Here is a 24261-nt window from a genome sequence, read left to right on the forward strand (position 1 = left end):
TCCATATTTTTCTAGCTTGCTGGCAAGAATACTGTGGGAGACAGTATTAAAAGCTTTGCTAACGTCAAGATATAACACGTCCACCGCTTTCCCCATATCCACAGAGCCAGTTATCTCATCATAGAAGGCAATCAGATTGGTCAGGCATGACTTGCCCTTGGTGAATCCATGTTGACTGTTCCTGATCACCTTCTTCTCCTCCAAGTGCTTCAAAATGGATTCCTTGAGGACCTGCTCCATGATTTTTCCAGGGACTGAGGTGAGGCTGACCCGGTCTGTAGTTCCCCGGATTCTTCTTCTTCTTCCCTTTTTTAAAGATGGGCACTATATTTGCCTTTTTCCAGTCATCCGGGACCTCCCCCGATCTCCACGAGTTTTCAAAGATAATGGCAGCTTCACTCAAGGGTCTACACTGGCTTCTGCCTGCATAGATCATGGTGCCAGTAGTGGTCGAAAATCCACTACGGGCTGTGGTGGCAGTACAGAGCAGCCACAACCTACTGATTCATAGGGACCTAGAATGGTAGACTGATATATCTATTCCTGAGTGGCCACTCTGCTGGACAGGATACAGCTGAAAGTAGTTCTCATATATTATTGTTTCTGTTTTAAAAGAAATCACGCCCCCTCTACTCAACGTACTTTTTAGTAGACAGCAGTTTTGTTTAATGGTACTTTGCCATTGTAGAAATCCCTGCCAAACTACACGATAGAAAAATTCAGTTACAACAGCTTCACCCAAACATATAACTTTTCTAATTAAATCAAGTGTTTTTCTATTGTAATACTTGGTTTTGGCAACTAAAAATGGAAGTTGATTGCCTTGTGACATTTTTCCACTTTATGCCATTGCTGCTGTGTAACACTGATTATAAAAAAAAAAAAAAAAAGGCTGAATTCTTGTCTCAGATAAGCAGGCTGTTTATTAGAGACCAGAATTGGGTCAGAAATCTGCATCTTCTGGTTTAGCCTTGGTGTTGTGGTCATTTTTTATTTCTTTTGCAACTTAGGCAAAGGCTGGGAGCATCTTTTACTATTACACCCCCTCATTGGTTCTGGGGAATGTACCTCATTGTAGCCAGGACATCAGCCTTAATGATCACTCCTATCTCATTGACAACTGATATTTTTGCCCCTGTTCTCTGACTACAAATCAAGAGAGTGGATCCAACCTGATTGCTACCTGAACCCAAGGGTGCAGGGAAGGAAAAGTAAGAGGAATGTTCAATCTCCTTTAAATCAGAAACACTGATGACTTCATCTCCTTTTTCTTGGCCTCTGACCTGAGCTCCTGCACTCTAGTCTCCCAGCTGGCAGTGCAGTTTGTTGCTACTAAAACATTGAGATTGCTACAGCTCTTAAACACCATCATCGCCTTCTGAAACATTTTGCTACCCATGAAAGAAGCATGTATCCAGCCTCAGGGAAAAATTTAGTCCAACTCCCAGTGCAAATGGGAAAAGATTGGAGTTTACCTTCCTAGATCCAGTAGCCAGAAGCAAAGCAAATGTTTTCTCAACTAGTATTATTCCCACACCTGAAAAACCACTGACAGTGCTTCCAGTTATGTGGTATCTGTCAGATTCTGCAGGTCAGACCACATGAAAAGCGGAGCAATGCTTGATTAATGAATGTGCTGGCTAGTGCATTTTAAATTCATGTGTGAAATCAGGGCAGTACCATGGCTTGCAACTTGCTGGCAATCCTGTGCATTTTGACATAAGAAAGAGTGCCAACAACAGTCACTTTGCTATGGCTCAGTTTTCCTGACCTCATAATTCATAACACCCTCCATAATATAAATAATACAGAAAAAAGAAAATAAAGAACCCATTTTCATCACTGACATTTCATTGAACACTTTTCATTGGAATACATCAGAGTTTTAGATTTCCAATTAGACCACGTAAGTGAGGTTAGAGTGTGTTCTGATTGGTGCTTCCTGAAATGACTATTATCTACATTTATGTCGCTCAGATGGTAATGTTTGTGTGAGATTTTGTTGCATATTCTGTAGTGATGAAAGGTTTTGAAAGTGGCCTACTATAAACGTCATTCTTTATTTGACTAGAGGTTCTGAATATTCTCTGCTCCATTAAAAGACTTGTTTTTTTCCAGCTATGACAGGCCCCAAGCATACAAACATGAGCTTGCCTTCTCAAGCATGCAGTCCTGAGCTTGTTTGATGCCATCTGGGATATATTACACAAGACGTCTCATCCCCCCAAGCCAAGGACTTCAGGACCTTAGGCAAACACAAGGGCTTTCACACACCTTTCCTTCTGGTGACTGTTATACCCAGTTCCCCTCTTCTTGTAGCTTGTGCACTGAAGTGCCTGACCTAGTGACTGGAGTGGCTAGGACACTAAACTGGATATGGGAAATGGGAAAGAGGGTTTATAGAACATTGTACTGAACACTGTCTCTAAATACTAGAGGCTCCTAGATGGTTCTACTTCCTACCAGCGCAACATGAAAGCCCACAGAGTTAGAGCTAGAAAACCATGTTTCCCACGAAGATTGTGAGAACATGGGATTATACAGCTGCCTTTCTCAGGACTGCCTGATCTACCAGTACCTACTAAGTGGGCAAGTGGAGCAAGACAGAATGCCAGCCTCATCCTGGTAAAAGAGAAAGAGGTCTTTTGCATACAGAGAGTCTGGATTATTATGTGAGTTGTGAATTCATTACAGTGGCGATCAGTTAAAGAGCAGATTGATTTTAAGTTTGCTTAATGTACCTACAAAGACGTATTTGATTTGGATCCTTTGCAAAAATGAAGGCAAATCAACATATTGCCCTGTTATTGTATTTGGCATCCCAGTGTCAGTCTGAGTGATGGAGTGCATTGTCACTTGAACAGGGAAAAAATTCAAACAATGTCAAATCTTGAATCAAGGTTAAATGTGTTGTATGTAAGTGATGGCCAACATATTGATAGAGACTACTGGTTCTAAGTTGATTATATGAGGGGATTTAGAATGGCAGAATGTTTTATTTCATTAAAAATTAATTGTGTTAATTCATAAAATGCTCTGGAATACAAATATATGAAATCCACTAAGTGAAGTGTGGTTTCCAGGCCTTTAATAATAATACTTAATTAGCACTTTTCATCTGTAGCTCTCAAAGCTTTTTAACTAATTCAGTAAACATCATTGTTCCCATTTTCCAGGTTGGGAATTTGAAGCATAAAGAGGTGAAGTGATTTGAGCAAGATCACACAGAAAGTCAATAGCCCAGGTGAGAGCAGAACCCAAGGTTGGCCACTGAACCATGCTGATTATAGTAAAGGGAGGGTCTGATATACTAAAGAGTCAATGGGAATGAAAGAGGTTTTCCAATCTTGAGTGATGCTCATGTTTTCTGGAAATGATCCTAAAATAAAACAGGGACTGACATGATGCAATTTTTTTGCCAGCTCCATCCATCTTCCATTATCTTTGCTAATTAACAGAGATGTGCCAAATTATCTATGCACATTGTGAACACCTGCTCTTTGCTCTGATCCACAATCTCTGAGTGAGAAAGTTGCCATCAGCAGCTGGCAATGAGTTGCACCGCAAAGCAACATGTTACATCAGGGCTGCACACTGCTACTAGAAAGGTTTCTAAAGGCAAGACCAAAACAAAACATAACAAAAACCTTCAGCCAATTTTTCTATGAGTATCCTGTATTGTAACCAATATAATCAATGTCAGATGGAGCTGATTCCTCTTAGGAAATATTTCCCTGGTGTGTAAGAGGTGTTCTGTCACATTCCTAGATAGTCTGCTCTGAGATGCTCCTTTCCAAAATGTTTTCTCTCTCTCTATGTGCTGGGCTAGGGTTGCCACGTGTCTGATTTTCAACCGGAAAGTCCAGTCGAAAAAGGGGACCTAGTCAGATGTACTGACCGGATACCAAAAGTGTTAATGACCTGGCACCTCCCTCTGCCCCACAGTCAGGCTCCTTGTCAGGCTGTAACAGCTCTGGCCCCAGCATCAGAGCAGGAGCCCAGTTGGGCAGGGGGAGAGAGGTGGAGATGATCAAGGAAGTGATGGGAGGACTGGGGAGAGAGGAGTGAGTGACATTAACAGGGCTTTGGGGGGAAGAGGTGGAAAAGGGGGCAGTGCCTCAAAGGCCGGTTGCCATCAATTAGAAAGGTGGCAACCCTAGTGCTGGCTGATATTCTGGCACTTGACCCTGCAGGATCAGCTTTTTCCAGATTGTCATCCCTTTCCCCAGTTCAAAACCAGGATCACTCCACTTCCTCCATTTCTAGATCATTCTGAAATAATACCCACCCCAGCAGCTCTAACAGCAATCTTCTATATTTCCATTGCTGGCAATGTAAATGGAGTAAAGACTCGTAGCATCACATGGAGACTACTGCAGAAGCCAGTGCTGCTGTGTTTCTTGTTGAGCTATTAGAGCAAAGAATGATTATTCAGAGCCACTCTGAGGACATTGAAAAGCATTGTTTCTCCCTAACTTCTTACATCATTCAGCTGCCCTTTTTGTAACAATTCACGTAACTTATTGTGCTTCCCTGCAAGAACTTGTAGTGTGTTACGTGAACTGTAAAGTAATTCAAATGTTATTAATACCTGGGAGCATCCACAAAGTTAAGGTCACCAAACAGTTTCCTTTATAACCCTTTCCTTTTACACATTTATTGTTAGCATTATGAAATATTTATCTTTGGGGCTGAAATTTCCCATACATGGTTTCTACCTAAGAGTGATTTTTAATTGTTGTTAAAAGTTTGCACAAAACCCTTCAGCAGTTTATTAAGTTCTGTGAGAATGAAAATAACACTTTCCCCTTTTGGGCTGCTGCCAATGCACACTATACAATTCTGTCAACTCTGAGTGTTCACATCTAGAGAGCTGAGCTGTACAAGGCTGCAGGATTTTTTAAGTGTACACTCATTAAGCATGAACCGTTAATTGTAAACCCCACTTTATATCAGTGCAGTGCATCTACCACAGTGGTTTGTGCCATTGATGTAGTTACACTGATGCAAATTGCCTTAATGTAGACAGGGCCTTAGTATATAATGTTCAATGTGCGCTTATTGGTACCAGCCAGCCTTAAATTGCAGGTATGTTTAAAAAAAAAAAAAAGTGACTGTAAAATGTGAGCCTCTTCACTCACGAGGTGAGCAAATTGAGCATACGCAGGGCTTGTCTATACTGTGTGGACTACAAGTGCTGCACTCTAACTGCCCCATGTGGAAGTTGCTGGTGTAAACTAGAAGGTACCTGCTAATACACATTAACATAGTCCTCTGTCAAACAGGACTGTGTTAACGCAATCTAGGTACCTTTTTGTTTGCACCAGGAGTGTCCACACAGGGCAGTTAAAGTGGAACATTTTGGTGCATTTTGCAATTCACACCTCTGTAGTCCACAGTGCAACACAGTGCAGACATAGACTTAGTCGTATTGTCTGTCTTTAGTGACAGAACTAAGAGTTTTGACTCCTGTTGGGAGATGAGCTGGATTCTTTTCAAAGAATTTAAAAAAAATCCCAGCTGCAGATCCTTCTCACTGATGACGGTCATCCAGGAACCAGACAGAAAACAGCTTTATTTCTAGATTCCAGGTGGGTTTGACTACTGGCTTGCAGTTAGAAACAACATCAGTTTTCCTGTACACTGGCACATTTGATGCAGAGTCACTGGGAGAATTCTCCCCCAAGGTCAGAGAAAGCCAGATTTTCAAAAGTAATGAGGTGCCTAATGATGATTTTCAAGAACACCTACTTATGTCAAACTCCCGCCATGATCCTACAGAGACCCGTATATGACCTAGATGTTTTTAAATGTTCTGATCTCAACAGTCACAGTCGACCATATCACCAGCCTCCTGAAGATCCCCCAAAAAGCTGTCATAATTCTCATTCATCATAAAGCCCAAAGAACTTAATCAGCCTTCAGCTGCTTCAGCAACTCGGCTACTTGCTGGAATGTGATACCTGCCAGTTGTTCAGACCTTGGGTTTCCAAGATGCTGTGATAACCGGATAAAATGGACAAGGGGCTATAATTACTTTTTCCACCCCATAGTGCAGGGCAGTGTCTCTAGCCAACCTTGCCATCAAGTGATCCTCCATCCTTGCAGCCAGTATCATAGCAAGCTTAAAAAAAAACGCTGTGAAGAAATAGCAAGAGAAGGCAATCCTACTGAATACCTGTCTCCATTTCCCAAGCCATTTGTTACACTAACTACAAAGTGAGCCAGTTAAAACCTTCAGACTAATCTCCATTTTTTTGCCTAACGATTATCAATGAGATTGTAATTGCAAAGGAGATCTAAAAATTACATGGCAAATAGATAACTGGAATTTTCTGAAATACAATGTTGCTTTCTAAGGTCCAGGTAATTAAGGAGGGGAGGGCAAACAACCTCTGTGTCAGTGTCTCTGGGTTCCTTCCCCACCAGACCTGAGTCAGGCCCCTGCAGCCATAGCACTCCGCACTCCTATGTCCAGGTTTTCCACCATGCCAGACCAGTTGTAAGAGGCTCCACCATCCAACTGAGCCCATGACAGTCTGCCCCTTCTGGGGTTCTCAATGAACATGAAAATAAAGTAACACAAATGAATTGTCCCACAAGTGCACTAAGGTTCTCATCCTTCAGAATGCTTCTGTTAAGCTGTGGTCCCAACAAGGCTCACACGCTAACCTGGTCCCATCGAAGGTGAATCAGCATCAGGCCCTCCCTTCCTTCAGGGAAAGGCTCTTGGGCAGTGGCTGTGTGAAGCATTCCTGCCTTTAGCCATCCCTTTCCCCAGAAGCTGAGGACTGGAGTTTTGTCCCCTCTGGTCTGCCACCAGCTGTGCTGTGTTTTGTTTTCTCTTTTTAAGCTCCTACCACCAAGTCTAACAACTCTTACAGGTGTGGCAGGGCGGGCTGACTGAGCTCCACATTTTAGCAGGAAACATCAAAAAAATAATTTCATCGGGTAGCTCTAGTGATTATTTCTGAGGTTGTGTTTCTTTGCTTGTTTGCATTAATAGAAAAAAATGAGGATTTTTCTGAATGTAGTGGAATTAGATATTAACAAAGTATTTATTTTTATTAATAAACCACAGTCCAGTTAACATTATGATTAACTTTGTTAAAGATGTCTATGCAATACAGATAAACAAATAGGAATTGCCATTTATGCATTAAAATTTTATTGATGAAAAATAGCTACGTTACCCCCAGGAGCGGCGCCAGGGTTTTTGGCACCCTAGGCAGGGGTCCTTCCGCGCTCCCGGTCGTCGTCGTCAATTTTGTGGTGGGGGGGGTCCTTCCGCGCTCCCGGTCTTCGGGGCAATTCGGCTGCGGGTCCCGGAGCGAGTGAAGGACCTGCCACAGAATTGCCGCCGAAAACTCGGAGTGCGGAAGGACCCCCCGCGCCGAATTGCCGCCGAGGGTGGCAAAATGCTGCCCCCCCAAATCCTGGTGTCTTAGGCGACCGCCTAGGTCGCCTAAATGGAAGCGCCGGCCCTAGTTACCCCATTGATATTGTAATTTGGCCCATACTCTTGGAACAAAGGACGTATCACTGATAATTCAAAATATATTTGCATTCAAGGGTTAGATGATGCAATAGCACTAGCCTGTCACCTTTGGAGTGCTTCAGGTTCCAATCCCAGAGGGTTCAATTGTGAGTTGCCCTACTCCATTACACAGGCTATCCACGGGTTTCTGTGAGGGGAATAGCAGCTGCCTCTGGGCCATTAGTCCCTGTCCCATCAAGTGGAAAGAGAATGTGCAGGCAGGGACAAAGTGTGTTCACTTCACCCTCTCCAACACATTGATAGGCACAACTAAGCTGGTGCAGAGCCGGAAGAAAGTTGTTCCAGGACAAGGGTCGTGACTCACAATTCAGTTCCTGCTCTGGATGGTGCAACTATGCTTTGCCCTCACTCTGGGCAGATTGGAAGATTACAGTCTAGCCCATACTGGGTCACAAGTAAAAGTGCATATGGTGGTCTCATACAGACCCCATTCATTCACAACACAAAATCACACCATCATTGCTAGTTTCTGCTTGAGGGGCCCAGGACTCATAGGGAGGTTTGAAGATCAGGATTGAGCTGCAATGGCAAAGCTGGGTGAATGAAGAACCTGGTTTAAACTAGTGTGAAGATCAGTCACTTTTCATAAGCACCAATTTCACTCACAAACTAAAACAAAGGGGAAAAAACCCTTCTTGCACACACTTTATAACATCCTAACACCTTGTTTATAACAACAGTAATTATAATAGAATCTAACTTGTAACAAGTATTATGTATTAGTTTGTCCATATCAAACTGTTGAATACTCAGGAGGCAGGTATGAACATGAAATCTTTCTATGCTCTCTTGTACACTGTAAGTCAGTAACCAATTCATGATCTAATTTCACCCAGCAGCAGGATCTTTTAGCCAGGGTAGTAATAGCAAGATTGCCTCTTGATCCTGACTAAGGTTAAGGAGGAAGCATGATTGGTACAAGAGGGGAGGGATAGCTCAGTGGTTTGAGCATTGACCTGCTGCTAAACCCAGGGTTGTGAGCTCAATCCTTGAGGGGGCCACTTAGGGATCTGGGGCAAAATTGGTCCACCTATGAAGGCAGCGGGCTGGACTCAATGACCTTTCAGGGTCCCTTCCAGCTCTATGAGATAGGTATATCTCCATATATATTATATATTATTTAAGTTTGAGACTCAATGAAATGCAGCGTCCATGAGGATAATATTTCAACTTTTCAACTCACTGATCAAGCTTTAAATTTGGAAAATAACAGGACAGTAGCCATTATTTACCCACTAGTATTGATTCTTTGTCTTTTGAGTGCTCATATGCTTATGGCTACACACACAGATATCACCTGGCCTCATGGTTGAACAGCTTTGTCATTCTGTTTGGCTAACAAAATCTTTTTGTTCACTAATGACATTTAACAACTTACACTTAGCATTGTCAATGCTAAACACAAACTTTCCCATAACAACTCCTCTCCAAAATTGCTCTAAGCTGAAAGTCCAAACCACCGCTTTTAAAAAGACTGGGGCTTTAGCCCCATAATGAAATTCTCATGCTGACCCTTCACTGTGTGATATGCTAATTTACTAATTGGCAGGGTTGGGTGTTCTCCTCTCCTCCCCCCGCCCTTTAATTCAACCTATAACTTCACTCCTGGCATATTAAACCCAAAAATAATTGAACATCTTCCTGACCATCCCATGTTTTATTGGGAAACCCCCCAACCCTCCTCTATATGTATAACAAGCATGCTGATCAAGAAGCGATTAGTACATTCTCTCTTCCTTCTGGCAAGATTCCCAAGGAATCAGAAGGAATCAACTTCTTCGCCGAAATCCTTGCCAAAGCAAAACCATAATCTTGTGGTGAAATCCATCCTTTTTCCCAGCCTTTCAGCTAGCTAAACCCCCATGTCAGCCTAATTTATTGTTTATTTGTTAGTTTGAACTGGTACAAACACTGCTACATAGCAACATGATGATTTATTTGTGGCTGCTACTGTTCCTCCTTCCTTTACCCTCTCACAAACTTCCACCCTGGTATCTTGCCAGAGTTAAGAACAGGGTTGTGGCAAGGCATCTCCTCCATCTCGGCAGGCTCAGTGCTTCCCTCTCTGATGGTGGGGGGCTGGAGTAAGTCAGTCCCACCCTGGTCGGTGTTTATTCTCCCATTGGGGGTTTATTTCCCAATATTTTCCAGGCAAGCCTCAGGAGTGCCCCTCTGCCAAACAAAACAAAACAAAAAAGAAACCAGTTCCAACACAAAACAAAGGGGAATACCTTTCCCTAGTCTCACCCAAATGGTGGTGGCCTTGTTATTGTTCCTGGGGTGCCAGTCCTTTTCCTAAATAGGCAATCTCTTATATAGCATCCCCTGTACAGAGAAGAGCAGCCATCCACCCTGGAGAAGCCTTTCTCCCTGCTGCCACTAGCCCTGCAGCACCTGGTCTCTCCTCCCCATCTCTCATGGGAGGAAAAGTTTTTCAAGGTCTCAGGCAGCCCTTAATTGGACTCGGGTGTCCCTAATTGACTGGAGGTAACCCATTTTCAGCTTATAGGGGAAACAGTCTTTATCATTCTATGGCTAGTATACCTGCCTTCCACCACTCTCTTACAGCTGTCCAGCCTTTGTCACACTGTGTGATCCTCCTAGAGCACTAGTGCTCAAACTTTTGCACTGGTGACCCCTTTCACATAGGAAGCCTCTGAGTGAGACCTCCCTATAAATTAAAAACACTTTTTAATATATTTAACACTATTATAAATGCTGGAGGCAAAGCAGTGTTCGGGGTGGAGACTAACAGCTCGTGACCCCCCATGTAATAACCTCGCAACCCCCTGAGGGGTCCCGACCCCCAGTTTGAGAACCTCTGTCCTAGAGGATAGCTCTGCACATATAGATCTTGTCTACACTAAGGGCTTGTCTACACTACCGCGGTAGTTCGACGGCTGGCAATCGAACTTCCGGGTTCGATTTATCGCGTCTGGTCTGGACGCGATAATTCGAACCAGGAAGTGCTCGCCGTCGACTGCGGTACTCCACCTCAGCGAGAGGAGTACCGCGGAGTCGACGGGGGAGCCTGCCTGCCGCGTGTGGACCGCGTCTGAACCGCGGTAAATTCGAACTAAGGTATGTCGACTTCAGCTACGTTATTCACGTAGCTGAAGTTGCGTACCTTAGATCGAATTGGGGTGTTAGTGTAGACCAGGCCTAAGACATTTTGGCTAAGAGTTGTCACTGTTGTTACCACCAGTTCTGCTCTGGTAGCAGAACCAGTGCAGACATGGTGCTGACAAAAAGTGGCATTTTAAGCACCAGGTCACATAGATCTGCTCTTAATAAAGTTAAATGTCATACAATAGCGCTCCCAATGTTGCTGCCACCAATGGAACTGAACAGGTGGTCGTGACGGTGTGAAATGTCAGCAACATGAGCCAAATCCTATCTTCACTGAAGTCAATCCAAGCTTTGCTATTGATTTCAATAGAAGAAGGGCTAGGCCTCAAACACTTTCATCTTTCAGAGTATGAAAAAATTCTAATATGGATTAAACCGAACTACTACTATATAAAAGGAGTTTAACAAAATCAAAAGGTGAGATGATTCTAGACTAAAAAACATGCCCACAAACACTAGTACTGTAAATGCCTTCGTCATCTGTAAACTGACAATTTCACAGATGGAGTTAAAACATGGTACTTGAATTATTAATTTCATACTTAAACAGCATTGTTCTGAGCAACATTTCATTTTTCAAATCTCCATCTCTCTTGTCACGCAGGGCATTGGGGACTTGATGGGCAAAACTGGACACACTTTAGCTTGTATTTACATCATTTGAAATTAAGGCACAGATATGAGATTCTTAATGGAAGATTATTTAGCAAACATGATTTTTAGTGTAGCTCTTTTGTTAAATATTGTACTACAGAGCCTTACACAGCAGTCATGTATGCTATCTTGATTTTTCAGATACTTTCAGGGCATGTTACACATTATAGGCCATGATCCTGATTTTCTGTGCCTTTCAATGCTGGCCCTTTGTTTATTTTTTTAAAAAATAACCAAAAACGAATTCACTCATTGCATACAGACTTGTGTATTTCATATATGTGTGTTATTGTGAAGTGTGGTTAATTTCCTGTGTGGGCTTCATTACTGACATCTACTTTAAACTGTAATCTCATTGGTGCAAGAAGAGCTCAATTCTGATCTTACTTACACCTGTTTGATACTAGTGTAACTGAGGCCAGGTCTACATGTAAAACTTAGGTTGACCTAGCGTCAGTGCTCAGGGATGTCAGAAATCCACACACCCTAGCATTATAGTTAGGTCAACCTAACCCCCAATGTAGACACAGCTCGGTCAACAGAAGAATGCTTTTGTGGATCTAGCTATCATCGCTCGGGGAAGTGGAGTGGAAAAACTCCGTCCATTGATGTAATCTGCATCACCACTACAGGGTTTCAGCAGCGTGGCTGTAGCATGGTAGTGTAGACATGGCCAGAGATCGCACTCATTTTTCAGTTCTCCTTCCCGTTAGCATCCCCTTCTGTTGGCACACTAGTCCTGGGGCAAATACTGAGGGATGCCTTACCTGCTTCATTCCTCAATAGGGGAATTCTGCACCAACCTGATTCTAAAGGAAAGTCAGGTTGGCACAGAAGGGAGCACAGAGAGGCTCCCCAACACCCTCTGCAGCTCCCCATACCCTTCACTAGTCATGGATTGACTCTGATCACTCTTCACCCCCATACATACGCACTAACATTCCCAAAAGGACTCTTCAAAGCAGTCTGTGTAGGAATGACAGAGGAGCCCATAACTGCTGAGGAGGGGGTTACAGTGAAACCTGCAAGAGTTAGTTGGTGGGAGTGGAGCTCGTTAGAAAGGCCAGGGAGTTTTGTTCTGTCTCGACATTTGCCTGTCCACTATAGACTTGGGGCAATACTTTAATTTGGTGCATGATACTGATCCCTGCTTTGGGTCTAGGCCTCTCTCCTGCCTATCTTTCTATCAATTTTTACAGCAAGCTGCAACGGGGGGAGGGATAGCTCAGTGGTTTGCACATTGGCCTGCTAAACCCAGGGTTGTGAGCTCAATCCTTGAGGGGGCCACTTAAGGATCTGGGGTAAAATCAGTACTTGGTCCTGCTATTGAAGGCAGGGAGCTGGACTCAATAACCTTTCAGGGTCCCTTCCAGTTCTATGAGATACATATATCTCCATTTATTATTATATAACAGGTGATGACATGCTCAGTAAACCGCACTCTAGCAGTGCTGCTTTGAAGAAAGCTATGTGTGAACCTCTCCACTCTGCAGAGCAGTGTGCTAAGTTATATGAAGAGTGCTGGAGGTCTACATGTGACCACAGGTGCTCACTTTCACCACTCCTCTTCTAAAAGTATCTAGTTGATATCCTCTCTTGGTGGTGCCACTGTACATTCTTGAGCTGAGGAGCAAAGGGCTCACTGCAGACACTAATGAATATATTTCTCAATATACAGACAACATTCTACTATACTGAATATGGTTTACACACTCATTTAAAGATAGAGTAGGATTCAGGTAAACATTGGGCCAAATTTTCAAAATGTGTACTCTATTAAGGCCTTTTTACACTTCCAGAATGGTGTAAAGTAGCCTTAGTTTAAATGAGAAAGAGAACCCCAAACCGTAGATCTTCAAAGCCAGCATGTACATTTAACTAATTAATTAGTTAGATGCAAAATTAGCCTTTTGTCCACACATTTCTCTGACTTGTGTAAGCAATTGTGGTAACTGCCCATAAAACCGCAGATGCCATTTTAAAAAATATGCGTCCTATTAATAATTTATGCAGGGTGTAAACAAAGGCCGAAGAAAGTTCCTGCAAGTGTATCTGAAATAACTGGGAACAAACTATAATAGAGTTAGAACAACTTACAGGAAAATCAAACAGCGCAGTATTAATGAATTGTCTGGACCCAGATTCTTGGCTAGTGGAAATGGGCCAGCTCCATTGAGTTCAAAGGAATTGAAGGGATAACTTGACCATAAGGGAAGTTTCTTCCTAATCTGAATCAGATAATATGTTTCTAAGACATTAATAACCACATTCATAAATATCTAGAAAGAGAGACTCACACATCAGCTGGCATAAAGTGTCATAGTTCCATTGAAATCAATAAAGCTACACCAAGTTATGCCAGCTAGGAATCTGGCCCTTTGTGTTCACATAGTCAACGACAACACTATGTACACAGGTAGTTTAGAAATACCAGACTACAAAAATACTACTATTAACTTCCTGAATTCCCACTAAGTGGAGGTCATGCTATAGAATTAGCACAAATCAGGTACTTAGCCAACTAACGTGTGGGATTTATTTGCAATTAATTCCGAGCACCAAGCTGGGGGTTGAGTAAATGCCCCTTTAAAATTGGGCCAAGTATTTTATCTTTATTTTATTTTTAAAAATTTTGTAGTCCAATCCTGAAGTCAAAATACCCATAGAAAGAGGAAGAATGGCCGCTTTCAGGGCTGGGCCTATCCTGAGTGGCACATATGCAGTTTTACATCCATTTTGTGTACTAAAATCATGTCACCGTTTTCAAATCAAATGTATAATTAAGTATGTGTGTTATTTTGTCACTTGGAAGAGGATTTTAAGTTATAAGGAAGCTACTTTTAAACAGTTTGGAAAGTCCACAAACCCTAGTATTCACCTAAACTCCTCTTAGAATCTAAAACATCATCACAAAGTATGTGTCTTCATTGTTTGTCCAGTGTATTCCATAATGGGACCTCAACCCTGATTGGAGCTTTCGGGTGCTACAGTAATATAATTTAAAAAAATAAAATCAAGAAATTCATAGTTATGATTACCAATCAAGTGTACATTAGTAGTTTTTGATGGGGCAGATTCTCTCATGTGGCCAAAATCTACTTGGCGCAGCAAGGGGCCATCAGGGAACTGGTTATGTCTCCCTGATTCTTTGCTCAGCTCTGCCTTAGCCCTTCCCCATACTTCACTCAAGGCTGCTCTAATCTAGGAATGTTGCTAGTGATCCACAAGGGACCATTCAGCAGCTGGATATAGCCAGAGTGTTTGTGCTACAAAGTCAACTACACTAGCTCTGTGCCCACAGAAGACTCACATGTGCTGGGGCAGTTGCTAAAAGATGCAAATGGCTTCCACTCCATTTGCGCTACCGCCTATGCAGGGTTGGGGAGCACTTGGTATTTGTTCAGTGAATCTGAGTATTCCTGGACTCTCCAGCCTTGCCCTTGACCCTCTCCATGTTTATCACTGAAACAACCTGAACAGTAAAGTTGATGGAGTCCTTAGAGAAGACAGTTTAGCCATACACTGTGTGAGAACCTCCTTTGTAGATGCCCCACATCCTGTTCTTGCCTCAATGCACAGCAAAACTACCCAACTTATGCTTCCTAGATAGCCTTTCACACCACTAGGAAGGCAGGATTCACCACTCACTGTCATTGTGTGACATTTATCTCTCATATGCAGCATTCTGCTTTTATTTGTTGATCATTTTTATACTTAACTTTTTTTCAAGGTTAGTAAAGCACAAATTTCTCAATAAGGGGGATCAACATGCCATGTTTATATAATCCAAGTGCTAAAAAAAGTAGCTGAAAATTTCTTAACTCTTGAAAAACACTAAGGTTTTTTTCGCACTTGAATAAAATAAAAAAGCTTAATGATTTTTCCTCAAACTTTTCAAAAACATGCGTTTCTTGGTTGAGGAAACACATAAGAAATTCCAAATCTAAGGTTGTTTGGGGGAGAAGTTACAAAACAACTGAAATTAGGGGCTTGCAATAAAAATGCTTTCTCAGCCACAATTATAAGATAAAATATTATGCAATGCTATAACAGACTGTCCAGTATTACCCAATGCCCTCAGTTACCCAACATCTAAAATTTACTAAGACTAAATATGTGATGTAGGGTGAGATGCCACATTTCAAATAAAAAAAGGTCCTTTAATATAAAATAAGGCATAAGGATTAATTAAAAGGAACATGGAAAAGAGTGTGCAAATCTTAATTCCCCTACTGCACTAAATGACCATAAAAAGCCAAAAAATACCACCAAACCATGGAGATATCATCCTACTTTGCACATTTTCATTCGCAAAGGCAGCTGACAAGAAAACAGCAGCCTGTTAAGGTTATTCTTGGGAGTTTAAACTAGCGAGGCATGACATAAAGATTAGTACATTAACAAAATTCTTACAGTACATCTCCCCCAAGAACAACACTGGACATTATGTTCTGAGGATAGCACATCAGTTAATAATATGGTATTTGTCTTTGTTTCATCTTAATGTACCTTGGTGAACAGATAGTATATCAGCTCTTGTAATGTTAGCTGCCATCCAGGCAAATGTTTCCTGGTATGACATTTCAAATTAAAAATGCAGAAGCTTTTGTCTCAGATGCTTGCCTAGCTGGATTTTCTTACCTTTGGTTCCATTGAAATGAAGCTGTGGGTACCTCTACTTGAGAGAACTGATCTTTTAATTGTTTTACTATGATAGAAGTGGTAATAATCCTTCAGTGCTCCAATCTGTTGGGAGGAAGAGACAGGGGAGAAAGAGAAAGAGAGAGATTTAATTTATGAAAAGCAGTTTTCTGTTTTTCATTTTTTAAAGGACTATAAATTATGCAATTTCCTGCTGTGCTGAAATGTTACTTGAACCCCAGTGATCATCTTTCAAAAGAAGGACATATGATATGAAATGGATGGAGTGTCCTTGAGGCAGCAACTGCAAAACCAACTATTATAATTGAGCTGCTTAGCTTGTCTGTATCTACCTTTTTTAATGTTTAATTTATATGCAGCATTTTAAGTAATTCTATACCAATCTATATCCAAACTGTCTTCACGTGGCAAGTATAAAAATCATCAAATAGCTATATGGTTATTAAAAAGCATTCCATCTAGTTTGCTCAAGGAAATGTACTATAAAATGCAGGATAGGTTATTTATGTCATTAACTTACCCCAAAAAAGTCCTAAGCCTCTTACCATTCACAAGGAATATAAATATATGATTTTGGGGGGAAAGGGAGGAGTAACGTCAGAACTCTTAATCAATTACTAGAAGTGCTTATTCAAGTTATGAGAAGTCAAAATGGGCAACTTCTAAATAACAGAATTCAAATTACTTTGTATCCACCACTTCAGTATAGTCTGGCAATGTTGTTAGTTTTACCCAGCACCAATCTTTGTAATAAATTTTAAATCATTAACACCTGTTTTATAATGGATAGCCAGACTTTTAAGACATTACTTACACACATCCACACACACCCAACATCTTTGACCCGATGGAAAATGCTTCTCCTAAGCATTTTAAAATTTGGCCGTCAAAAAAATGCCATAATAGTTGTAAATCTTATAGAAAGATCCTTTATTTGAATGAACAGCGTTCAGATCTCTCTCTCTCTCTCTCTTTTTTGTTTGTTTGTTTATTTTTAACAATATTTATTAAAATTGTAAACACTCAAATGACGTTAGAAAGCAAATTTGGCTTAGTTTTGAAAACAAGTCTGAATGAAATCACAAAAGATTATGGAAGAATAGTTATCTAACCTCATGGATTCTGTGTTTTGAATTAATAGCCCCTAATAAAGACAAGTATACAGGAAATAACTCAAGAGTTCAACCTCTAAGGTTCTAGGAGAACTGGCAGGAAAACACAATAGGGCTCCAAGGATCTGTTTTTAGGATTCATGAAGACTAATGTCTCTGGCTTTGTGCTGCCTACAGGACAATGCAGAACACTTCATCATCTCCTAGCCCCTGTCCTGATGCTCGCAATGCCAGAAACAAGGCTAGGGTGCTTTAAACTAATCAGTGATGCCAGATCTAGTCCTCACCCCAGCATTGGCAGCATTCAAACTTTACCAGTTTGTGCAAGGTCTCGGGCCATTTATGAAGATTTATGAGGTTCTGCTGTATGTTTGTTTGATGCAGGAGCCTGGGGATTTCTTGTTTGTTTGTTGCTTTAATTGCATTTTTTGCATATTCACTAAACCACAACACTAAACACAACTTTAATCTTCTATGGCCTCCCTCTCATTAGTGTGGATTAATGAGCCTCTACTGTAACTCCTTGTTTATACACACACACACACACAATGCAGTCACAAAGCAAGTAGGTCTATATTTCACCATTGCACAGAACTGCACACACAGAATCTGTCATATTTATTTGGGGGAGAAGGAGAGGGGAAGGGACAGGGAGAAAACCTGGACTGTTTTATGCCACATACATTTTCAGATTACCCAGTGCTCTATGTGTCTGCATTGCATTTGTCTGTTTAGCGATAGGCTGTGGCTAACCACTGTGTGGGTCAAGAGAGCGGAGGCCTGGCAACAACTGTACTCCTTGAATTCCCCTGAGTTAGCAGTACTGGCCACTCGTAAAGAGGTGAGGTGGAGATGAGGACATCTTCCCCAACACATACACATCAACCAGCAGGGTTGACTGATCATAGAGGGAAGCACGTGCTGCATCCACTGGAAATGGGGAAGCAGTGAGGCTGCTCTCCTTGTGTGCTGGGGTGCTCCCCAGGCATTGTGTATACTGCCTCTGAATCCTTCCCAGGATAGGCTTGCGCTAATGAGGCACAACTGAGCCCTTACAGCAGGGATGGCCAACCTGAGCCTGAGAAGGAGCCAGAATTTACCAATGTACATTGCAAAAAAAATACATCAGTAGCCCCCCCATCAGCTCCCCACCGCCCCGCTCCCAGCACCTCCCGCCCACCAGCAGCCCTGTCAATCAGCGCCTTCCCTTCCCTCCCCATCAGCTGTTGTGGTGTACAGAAGGCTCTGGGCGGGAGGGGGAGGAGTGAGGGCACGGCAGGCTCAGGGGAGGGGGTGGGAAGGAGTGGAGTGGGGGCAGGGCCTATGGCAGAGCCAGGGGTTGAGCAGTGAGCACCCCCAGCACATTGGAAAGTTGGCGTGTGTAACTCTAACCCCGGAGTCAGTGCCTATACAAGGAGCCGCATATTAACTTCTGAAGAGCCTCATGTGGCTCTGGAGCCACAGGTTGGCCACCCGTGCCCTAGAGGTAAGTGCTGTGAGGCTGGGCCCATGTCTTCCAAGCACCATCACTTTTCAAATAATTATAACTTCAGTTGTCAGAAATCCATAGCTTAGGTCAGGGGTTCTCAAAACAAAATTTTTGGTGGCCTCAGAGTGCGGCCACCAACTCTTGCTGCTGCCCGCACTGACAATTTTTCCTAAAATACTTAATTAACTTTAGGAAAAACAAATAAATATGCACATAGACATATCCAAATCATAGGAATTTATTTATGTAGGGTTTTATCTTTGCAGACTCAATAATAAAAATAATGGACAGCTGTTTCTATTCTTTACTGGACCTAAACAGACTAGAAACACAAATAAGGTGCTTTGCACGTTCTGGTCTTTTTTGTTGTTTTTTCTGTTGCTTTTTTGGTTGCGTTTTTAAAAGACTTTCTGGCTAGTAAGTCTGCTGCTGTGAAAAGTGATATTTGTTTGTTAATACCACTTTTCACAGCCTCCCAGATAGCTACTGAGGCTATGTCTACACTTCAGACCTTACAGCAGCATGGCAGCGCTGCTGTAAGGTCTCCCATGTAGCCGCTCCATGTCAACAGGAGAGAGCTCTCCTGTAGGCATAATTAACCCATCCCTAATGAGTGGCAGTGGCTATGCTGGTGGGAGAGTATCTGCCGCTGACATACTGCTGTCCACACCGGCACTTCTGTCTGTGAAACTTTTGTCGGTCGGGGGGTATTTTGTTCACACCCCTGACTGACAAAAGAGCTAATGTAGACATAACCTTAATCTGCTGTGAAATACAAATATCACTTTTCACAGCAGACTTACTCAACCCGGGCATGACAGGATACAAATTAAGTCCTGAATGGTGAGGTGGGTAGGGAGGCAGCGGGGCTGGGGTGATAGGAGGAATGGATGGGGGCCTGGGGTGATGGGAGAAGGGGGTTAGCCCGGGGCCAGAGCCCACTGCCACATGGCCAGGGGCCGGGACTGCAGCCCACCGCTGTGTGGCTGGGGGACAGACCCTGAAGCCCTGAGCACAGAGACAGACCCCAGCGTCTGGAGATAGAACCCGAAGCCCTGCAGCTGGAGCGTGCTGCCTGCCACCCCAGGGCTGAAGCCTGACCCCACCACCCCTGGGAAGGTGGGGAACTGGCTGCTTGCTCCTCCGGTGTGTGTGTCTCCAGAGGGGGCAAGGCTCAACTCCTGCTAGAGGCCCTGAGGGAGGGGCCACTGCTTCCTTCCCTTCCCCTCCCCCCCCATCACCCAGGAGGCTGTGGCCGCAAGAAAAGCCCCTGGTGGCCACATGCGGCCATGGTGGCTGCATTTGAGAAACACTAGATTAGGTTCATAAATACTAGTGGGATCAAAGAAGCCCAAATCTTGGAAATGGAATTTTATTCCTATTCAGTGAGAGCCAGTGCCTTCTCATAGTAAAGCAGTAGTGTATTATAAATTTTATTACCCTCCTTTACCTTAATGGGAATTTCCTTAGAGCCTCCAAATCCTTGGACTATAGGGAACCACATGTACATGCAAACAAATACATATATCCCTGCTATGATTAGGATGTCTTGCCTGCTTTATTACAGATAAAAATTTGAGTGAACTTTGAAGAAGTTAACCAACGCACTGTCATTACTGTGTAACAACAGCAAAACCTCTGCTTTAGTTCTTGAAATATATTTTCCCTAGGGCACCTTTAACTTTGAAAGTAGCATAAGGATAACTCAGGATACAGTGACTCAGTTCCTCTACCTAACTGAACCTTGGAGTGTCCTCAGAAAGCTTGTGACGAATGATAAACGCCGTATTGAGTGCATTACATACATTCACCAGACTGTTCTATATGACTAGGTTCACCAACAACTGAACATTTCCATTGATCCTGTATAGCAGCACCTCAGCAGGGCTGACAAAGTTACTTGCCCGTTTGATAATGGGAAATAGGAAACGTTTCCTGGTGGGGAGGGACTTATCCATCAGTTTCCATAGAATTTAAAGTTTGATTTAGACTAGAAGTTTCTACTCCTTCTGGTTGCAAACATAACCTTCTGCCTGTGAGCCGAATGGGATCTGTGATGCGCTGTAGACTGCCTGAATCTGTAGACAGACATCCTTAGGCCAGAGTTTCCTTGGCCGTTGCAGGGGAATTGGGAGGGAAGAGAGGATTCTCCACCGTACAAATTCTGCCTCAGTAACAGAGACAACTGGCAGTCCCTGCAACCAGGGGAGTGCAGAAACTGGTACCTCTGTGCAGCCTTGGGCACACAAATCACTAGGGCTGTGCAGAGGATGGAAGTTCTCTTTCACAAAGGATTTGGGGATTTTGAAATTTGTCTTTGTTCCAAATTGGAGCAAAAATTGAAAATTTCAAAATTCTTTGAAGGAGACATTCTGGATAAAAGGTTTCAGGTCATTCACAACATATTCTTTTGATTTCAACTTTTTAAAGATTTTGTAGTAATTTTTAATTATAATTGTATATTATATAAATTATACATAAGGAGGCATGGAGGAGTTCCCTTCCACACTGGCCCCTCCACAGGCTGAACTCACCAAGAGAAAACAGGCTTCACAATGCTAAACAACAGTGCAGTCTTTGCCCTCTCCCTGTGCACTGGGGAACCTGGGAAGGCATTGCATATCATGCAGGTCCTGACTTTGTCCTTAGCTCTCCTAGGGCGGAGTGAAGCTCTGCAGTGCTACTTACTCAGTGGCATGTACAATTTGCACAATCCAGCCACATAGCAATGGAGAGGTATGAACTGCCCAAGGCGTAAATCCTGTCTCCAGCTCACATTCCAAGCAGGCAGACCATGCAGTAGGGAATTTCTTTCCTACAAACCACTCTTCAATCGTGACTCACACTGTAGCCGCTTCTCCAGTGCCAAAAGTAGGCTCTGTGCTTCTTGCCTTCTATCACCTTGGTGAGATGTTACTGATAGTTCTGCACAGTGGTGGATCCACCAGACCAGGGCAGGAATAGCAGCCCTGGATGGGCTGCGGAGCTGCCAGGAAATTTGACTGTAGAATAAGATATGGATTAATTACCCAAAGCTACCACCTACTTCTTCAAACAAAGCCCATTTACTCCAGTTTTGTGCTGAGGAAGAGGAATCTCACCCATGATGTGTTATTTAGTAAACATTCTACAAGGTATTAGGCCCCATGTCATTTTCCCATAGATGCTTCAGCACGGTAAGTTTAAAGAGTGACTTGCTTTCAGTTTTGTACAGTTTCAGGCACTAAAAAGCTGGCCAATTAGTAAAGAACTTAAATAGAAGAGACAGAGACGATCACAGCTGCAGGAAACTAATCAAGCTGAAATTCCAACAATGACAAGCAGGCCTCTTTCCAAATATGTCAGCTCCCTGCCACTCCCATTGGTTTTGCAGCCCAGCCTTCTGCTCCTGAGGAGTAAATGAGTTTTTTGAATTATTTCAGTCAGCCATGATTAAAACAACAACAAAACTACCCTGTTACTGACATTGCTGGGTGCTCTGGTCTTGTTCTGCACTGAAGCAGCAAGTTAAAACCATTGCGGCAGTCAGTCAGTTTAAAATAGGCAGAGGCTGCTATTTTGTCTTTATACTTAAGGCCATGGCTACACTACAAGCTTTGGTCGACAAGTTAAATCGGCATAAAGCCACTGCAGTTAGTACATCGCTTGTGCATGTGCAACCCGCCACCGTCCTGCACACTCTTTTGGAAAGTTTTGGCAATGCATGTTGGAACTGAAACAAGTCATGCAGGGGTGACTGAGAACAAGGGGTCAACTTCATAGCTTGCAACAGTTTCCATCCCATAATGTCATCTATATCCCATAATTTTCATGCCTTTTTAAAAAAATCCCACGAACCTGCACAGCCCTCCTCACTGTCCATCATCTCTGACAAAAGCATGGAGCCTGAACAGCTCTGCACTGTTGTCATAAGTGTTACAAGCACACTTAAGCAAGATCCTCCGTATTTGCAGAGCTGCAAGAAGAACTGAATGAGCGGGGAACATGATGATTTCTTGGAGGGCAGATTGCTGTGGGACACAGCGAGAACCAATTCAAAGTTGTTGGTGGAGTTCAAGGAGCCGCTGCAGATGATGGAGCACTGCTTCTGGGCCTGAGAAACAAGCACCGACTGGTGGGATCGCATTGTAATACAGGCTCGCGATGATAAGCAGTGGCTTCAGAACTTACGGATGCACATGGTCACATTCCTGGGTCTGTGTGCCAAGCTTGCCCAGTCCTCCAGCGCAGGGACACCAAAATGAGAGCTGCACTCTCAGTGGAGAAGCAATTGGTGATCACACTGTGGAAACTTGCAACGCCGGATTGCTGCTGGTCAGTGGAAATCATTTTGGAGCTGGAAAATCCAATGTGGGGACCATTGTCATGCAAATATGCAGGGTCATTAATCATCTTCTCATACACAGGACTGTGACTCTTGGCAATGTGCAGGACGTAGTGGATGGATTTGCAGCAATGGGATTCCCAAACTGCGATGGAGTGATAGACAGCACGCATATCCTTATTTTGGCGCCAGACCATCTTGCTACAGAGTCCATCAACAGAAAGAGCTATTTTTCTATGGTTATGCAAGCACTGGTGGATCACTGGGGACACTTCACTGAGTGTTGGCTGGTCCGGGAAGATGCATAACGCTCGCATCTTTAAGAACACAGGACTGTTCGGAACGCTGTAAGAAGGGACTTTTTCCCCTGACTGGTGGATTACCATTGGCAATGTTGAAATGCCAGTAGTGATCCTGAGGGGCTGAGCCTATTCCTTGCTCCTGTGGCTCATGAAGCCATACACAAGCCACCTTGAGAGCAGCAAGGAAAGATTTAACACCAGCTCAGCTGTTGCAGAATGACAGTAGAATGCACTTTTGGTAGATTGAAGGGACACTGGCATTGTTTACTCATGACAGTGGATCTCAGTGAAAAAAACATCTCCAGGGTTATAGCTCCCTGCTCTGTCCTGCATAAAATCTGTGAGGCAGAGGGCGAACAGTAGCTGCGAGGGTGGAGAGCAGAGGTGGCTGTCTGCTGAGTTTGAACAGCTAGACACAAAGGCTATTATAAGAGCTCAGTGCGGAGCTATACGGCTCAGGGAGGCTGTGAAAGAGCACATTAACAGTGAGCCACAGTCATGCATTGTGGAGTACTGTTCTCTACCTGGACCTGCTGTTTTGGGGCCCTTTAGGAATTTGCGGTGCTTGCTGCACAGTTATGATTATCACACAATGTTTGTCACTGATCCTATGAGTTGTGTCACACTGTGCAGTAACAAGTAATTGGTTGCTTTCAGAACTTGTAGGCACTCTGTAGCATATGTTATGAACGAATAAAAATTATTTTCCCAATAACAGAATTTTATTCAGTAACAAAATCAATGCAAAGAAAAATCTGTGAAATTTAAACGCAAATACAGTAAACACTTAATACATTAATGGAACAGAACTTAACAAGGGGAAAGAACTACTTTTACCTACATATACAGCAACCGTTGCTCTATCAGGTCAGTATATGTGAAGTTGTGATTGTCCTTAATGTCCCCCGCGGTGGAGTGGTGGGGTAGGGATGCGGCCTCTGATGCTACACGGAATGTTTGGGTGGGGGGAAATTGGGAGGTACTGTAATGGAGTTCTCCGTGATTGCAAAGAGAGGTGAGCCCACAAAAGT

At 43.1% G+C, this 24261-nt stretch overlaps 1 protein-coding gene across 3 annotated transcripts in view; it reads right to left on the bottom strand.

Annotated features, from left to right (window-relative positions):
• PCSK5 (proprotein convertase subtilisin/kexin type 5) overlaps window positions 1-24261 on the bottom strand; it is a 296183-nt gene that overhangs the window by 247902 nt on the left and 24020 nt on the right. For all 3 annotated transcript variants that reach the window (XM_026652353.2, XM_029911707.1, XM_026652352.1), the window contains exon 2: window positions 15983-16087. In XM_026652353.2, the coding sequence (XP_026508138.1) occupies window positions 15983-16087 (105 nt within the window). The remainder of the gene's footprint in view (window positions 1-15982; window positions 16088-24261) is intronic.

Source organism: Terrapene carolina, unplaced genomic scaffold (genome assembly GCF_002925995.2).
Source record: "Terrapene carolina triunguis isolate 2854851 unplaced genomic scaffold, T_m_triunguis-2.0 Scaffold113, whole genome shotgun sequence".
NCBI classification, from domain to species: domain Eukaryota; kingdom Metazoa; phylum Chordata; order Testudines; family Emydidae; genus Terrapene; species Terrapene triunguis.